General features: G+C 47.5%; 1 protein-coding gene across 1 annotated transcript; it reads right to left on the minus strand.

Moving 5' to 3' along the window:
* Nucleotides 1-4,108: 4,108 nt before the first annotated feature.
* On the minus strand, nt 4,109-5,662 carry LOC106149504 (the record flags this gene model as incomplete). The annotated part of the gene is given in 2 exon segments (XM_013518544.1): nt 4,109-4,592; nt 5,349-5,662. Coding segments are annotated over 2 exon segments (356 nt in total), but the record flags the coding sequence as incomplete, so codon positions are not given.

Raw genomic sequence — 5,662 nt, forward strand, 5'->3', positions numbered from 1 at the left:
GGGAAAACTTGTCTCAAAAAACTATTATTTTTAAAAGTATATTTTAGTTTTTTTGAGACAGAGCCTCTCTATGTAATCCAAGCTGGCCTCAAACTTGTAGAAATACTCCTGCCTCAGCCTCCCAAGTGCTGGGATTACAGATGTGTGCCACCACACACCTGGACTTCAAAAACATTTTTTTTTTTAAAGGGCTGGGGATGTCGTTTAGTGTTGGCCCTGGGTTCATTTCCCAGTACCACAAATAAAGATGTGAAACCTAGAAAAATTTTAATGCTTAGTAGGAGAAGAATTGATACAAGACAGCCACACAAGGGAGAACTGTCCAGATATTTTTAAAAACTATGTCCACACCCAACATCATAGATGAAGCTGGCATAGTACTGAACACAAGGAGCCATTATAAAGAGATATGAGCTGGGTGTGGTGGTGCAGGCCTGTAACCCCAGCACTTGGGAGGCTGAGGCAGGCAGATCCTTGCAAGTTTGGGACCAGCCTGGACTACAAAGTGAGCTTAAGGCCAGCTTGAACTGCATAGCAAGACCCTGTCTCAAAAAGACACACACAAAAAAGAGATATGATTCCATAAGATCTCATTTATCTGAGATCCCAAATTAGGCAAAATGAAACTACAGCAATAGGAGTTAGATTGGCGGCACCTTCAGGGGCCATCATCCAGTTGGAGCGGGTGTGGGGCCTGCAGCAGAGCCGGAAATGTTCCAAGTCTTCATCTGGGGGCAGCTGCACAAAGGTATGAAAACGGAAGTATTCACGGAGCTTCGCAGTTAAGATTCACGCACCTTCCTGCCCATAACTTCTACTTTGATATCGGAGAGAAGACCATGGGATTTCAGGGCACAAAGGGCCCTGCCTCCCGGTGGGTGCCGTTGGTGCTCTAGCAGCCACAGCAGGGAGCAGAGGCACGGGCTGCCTAGGACAGGCAGGGAAGGTGTCCTCGAAGGATGGGAGCGGGGACCCGGGCTCAGGCGTGCCAGCCAGTACAGGAGATTGGTGTTTTGTCCATGAGAAAAGTGACTCTTGAAAAAGAGAAGGAATAAAAACGCAAAGATAGAATTGAGAAAGGATTTTAGGGCTGATGACCAAGAATTATTCATTTGGACGTAGAGTCTGAGGCCGAAAGATATAACTGGATGATTCTCAGCTCTCTCGTCTCAGCATTTGAGGAGAGGGACACAACATCCACTGGGACAGTGGAAGAGTGAGAAAGAGGAGGTTCCCAGTGGGCCATGAGAACTCAGCTTCGGACATGCTGAACTCGAGGTACTCCCAGGACATCTGCCTGGAAACTCCCAGAAGTCCCTGAGCCATGCACACGTGGAGTTCAAAAGAGAGGACAGCATTAGAGATGCCTGCAATTGAGGTAGGAGGCAGCTACTAAAACAGAAGCCAGCAGATAGACTGAAAAGTGGTCAGAGACAGGAAGAAAATCAAGAAGGATGCAGAAACCAGAGGGTAAGAAGACCCCTAAGCCAGCCAGAGCCGGAGGAAAATGCAGCTCAAGCTCCCAGGGAGGCAGAACTGAGCCAGAGCTGGATGACCTGAGGGTATCTCTCTGTTTCCTCACTTCTGCACGGTGCTTCTCCCCAGGCCTGAATTCCCTTCCCATAAAACAGCTAACTAAGAAATTAGTGTATTATACATAATAATGCAATTACACCTACTACGTATAATGTAACGGCAGGGTTGTTTTCCTAGATGTGTGAAATTCGGTCTAGAGGATTCTTTGAAGTCATAGGGAAACAGGGCCTTCACATTTTCTTTCTCACATTTCCTCATCATCTCTAAAATTAAGAGCCCTCAACATTCATTAATGTCACTGTGGACTGAAAAACAAAATGAGGTCTTGAATTTCTCGACCTCTAGATGTCGGCTCTGTGGAACAAGTTCCAAACGGCCCACATCACGCAGCGCCCACATCAGACGCAGCAGTGGTATTCTGCACCCGTGGAAGCAGAAAACCACATTTTGCCAAGTATAGTCCTAATGCCCATGTTTTAAAACGAGTGCAATGGACACTCGCTTTTGGATGTTTTCTTTTAGCCCCACAGCTTCTAGAATTGCCAGGTATTCAAAATGCTTTTCTTGTTACTAATAAAATATTTAGCGTTCTTATTTTCTGAGCCTGTTCAATAATTTAGCAGGTCAACCTAAGGAAATCTGCACATTGTCCAAAGGCACAGAGCATAAAATTGTCCGACTGCCTAGTGAGGAAAATTTTGAGACGTGCTCAGGGACGAGAAGCGACACACGTTCCTGAGCTCCCCCTCCCCCATTTCCCACCAGGTCTAATGTGACGTAAGTGTGTGTTTATAAGGCGTCTGCTGCTATAGCGCCTGGCCACTTATTTGCCCATGCCTGCACGCATCACTGCTATTAGTGAGAGACGCACTTAGTTTCCAAGTGCGCTGTATTATTTATAAGGATGGTTCTGCGAGATGTCATCACCTACGTTTATGACCGATAAGGTACTTCTCCTAGACCTCGCTCTCTGCAGAGATGGCACTCTCACTCTCTATGTTTGAAATAATTCAGGGCCACAATAATCATCACGAAATGGTGCTCAAGTTATGAACCCAAATCCTCCCGTGCTAGAGATCAGTGGGTGGAAATAGTCTCATCTTTGAGAGTTTTAAGTGTTTGATGACCTGTGTAACACTGCACAGGTACTGTGTGTGTATAAGCTTTGTAGACTATAAACTGCTCCCTGACTGTTGCAGCAGGGACAGGGCAGTAAGAGTTGGGTTTCCACTCTTTTTGAGTGTTTTGAAGGTTAGCTATCCTACAGTAGGTACTCAGCAAATGTTTGTTGAATGAATGCATGATTGAATGAATTATCTTTGTATAGATCTTATGAATTGTGGTCCAGAAGAAGACCAATATGAAGACCCCTGGAGGTGTGATGGAGACCACATGAAGTGGCTCTGAGCAGGATTTAATTTTTTTTTTTTTGTCTTTTTGAGACAGGGTCTCACTCTGCAGTTCCGGCTGGTTCAGGCTGGTCTTGAACTCACTTTATGGCCCAGGATGGCCTTGAATTTGCAACAATCCTTTTGCCTCAGCCTCCTCAGTGCTGGGATTACAGGCGTGCACCACCAGGCCCAGCTCTGAGCAGGATTTAAATTAACCAATTGGCTTTTCATGATTACTTGTGCGTCTGTCCCAGGCCTAGGCCCCTTGTCTGGAGATGGGCAGTGGACTCATAGTAAGTGAACCTCTGTGAGTCACTGGTCCGGACTGACTGAGGCGCGTAGTGGTCAGTGAAGCAAAGGACAAGACAAGGTCACCTCCAAGGACACCTGGCTCCACCTTCAGTTAACTAGATAAAGACTGTAGCTGCTGCAGGCATTCACTCCTGGGTGGAGACCTTCCTGGAGATAACACGGTTCTCCTAACTTGACATAATGCCTTACTTGGAGAAGCCCTTGAGAAATTCCCACCTTTCTTCAGTGTTCCCCTCCCTTGTTAAAATAACTAAATAAATATGGGCCGCCCAAAGATCTTGGTCTTAGCCCCCAGAGAATCTCCAATTCTGTGAGAGGGTTTTGATCCCCCTGGAGCCCTCAAATCATACCACGTGTCTCATTCACTTAAGCGTTTGCCGTCCAGGAGTTTGGGAGACTGCAGGTCTGATCAGTCCACAGTAACTAAGGGACACTAATGTGTTAGGGGTGGGGATGATGAAAAGGAGCTCATAGCAATGACAATTTGTCAGCCTTGGGGTGCACTGCTGCTGTTGCTCTTGGGAAATTAGGAACTGGCTACCCGTGTGTCTGCTTGGGTAAGTGGAGACAAACCACTGCACTACACACTGTCCCAGTAATGATTTCCTGGTGGCAGCGGGTAAGATGCACTTGCCTCATAGCACCTGCCATGTTTTAAGGTCAGACTGAAACAGAATTTTAATTTAAATCCAGCTTCTCAGCACACTCCATTTTACGACCATCACATTTGATTCCCTCCCTATATCTCTAGCTTGAGGCTTTCAAATTTCATATGCATGCGTTTTCTATTCTGTTTTATACTTGCAAAGTATTAATGTAATACAGGACGTTAGAGTCATTTAATGAAAACACTTTGCTTTCTCTAATGGAGAAAGGCCACAACCCCAGCGTGAGAAGGGGAGGGAAGGAAGCCTCTCCTTGCCTCAGTGTCAAGGCTAACTTCTCCTACAGGTTTGAAGTACACCGGGGCTGCAAAGGGGATCAGAAATGTGGCACTTTGATTTGCCTTTAATTAGAAACTGGTGCTAACATACTTGAACTATGAAAAGGGAAACAAAGGTAATTTTACAGTTTTAAGCAGTTAGGAGATGAGTGGTAGCAAGTCCACCTTTGGGGTAGATCATTCTTCTTCTCTGTTTCCGTGGGGCACATGCAGCACCGTGTGGGTACATAACAAGGAACTGGGCAGGGCCTTTCTATCGGTCTGGCTGAAGTATTCCGGATGGCATTATTCACGAGTCTGGAGCCTCGACTGGGATGTCGGCAGGGCTGGGACCTCTCTTTGTGTGAGCTTTTGTTCTACGTGGTCCTTTAGTAGAACAGCCTGGCTTCTTCCATTTCAGTCAAGGTGTTCTAAAAGTGAAAAAATAGAACTGGATGTGGCGGCATATTTTTTGTTTTTGTTTTTTTCTAAGTGGTGGCACATTTTTGTAATCCCAGCACTCTGGGAGGCTGAGGTAGGAGGGTCTTAAGTTTGAGCCCAACCTAGGCAACTTAGTAGACTTAAAGAGACCTTGTTTCAAAATAAAAGTTTTAAAAAGGTCTGGGCTTGATCCCAGAAAAGAAGAGAAGAAAGGAAGGAAGAACAAAAGAAAGAAAGTGGCCCACACCTGTAATCCCAGCACTCAGTAGGCTGAGGCAGGAGGATTGTTGCAAGTTCGAGACCAGCCTGGGCTACAAAGTGAGCTCAAAGCCAGCCTGAACTGCATAGCAAGACTCTGCCTCAAAAAAAGGCGGGAGGAGGGCGGGTGGGACAAAGAAACTCTTTCTTAGGCTTGGGCCTAGAACTGGCACAGTGTCATTTCTGCCACATTCCATTAGACGGAGGGTCATAAGTTAGGCCGTATTCCCCCCGCCGAGGGGACGACCCAAGGCTCTCATACCAAGAGACCTCTTTGCTGGGGGCCCTCCTCAGAGCCTGGCTGCCACAGCTGCTGAATGAATGGCTTTGGCAGGTGTGACCCAGGACCTAACCAGTGATGGCAAACCTTTTAGAGACAGTGCCAAAAGCACCCCCAAGCAGCTTATTTACGGCAAAGCGCCAACGCTGCAGTTAAACCCGAACACTGAGGTTTTAATTTAGAAAAAACAATTCCTACATTAACATGCCTTTAGTCCTACAGGAAACACACGCAACCTGTGTGCCGCAGGTTCCCCACCACTGTGCAGCCACTGGAGGGGCGTCATCTTTATCTTCGGTAGAGACGCACACCCATACTGCCGCGCGAACAGTGGCTCATCGGAGAGCAGACACAGATCCCCGAAAGACCTGGGGCCGTCCTCCAGGATGAGAAACGCAACCCGGATCGGGTTTGCCGGCTGCGCTGGAACCCTGCAACCTGCTGGATCACGGGGCTCTTCCGACGGCGCGGGCCCCAGCGGGCGGGGCTGGCCGGGTCCGCGGTCACCCACGCCGGGACAGG

Source organism: Chinchilla lanigera, unplaced genomic scaffold, assembly GCF_000276665.1.
Source record: "Chinchilla lanigera isolate Chin_1 unplaced genomic scaffold, ChiLan1.0 scaffold00046, whole genome shotgun sequence".
In the NCBI taxonomy this organism is placed as follows: domain Eukaryota; kingdom Metazoa; phylum Chordata; class Mammalia; order Rodentia; family Chinchillidae; genus Chinchilla; species Chinchilla lanigera.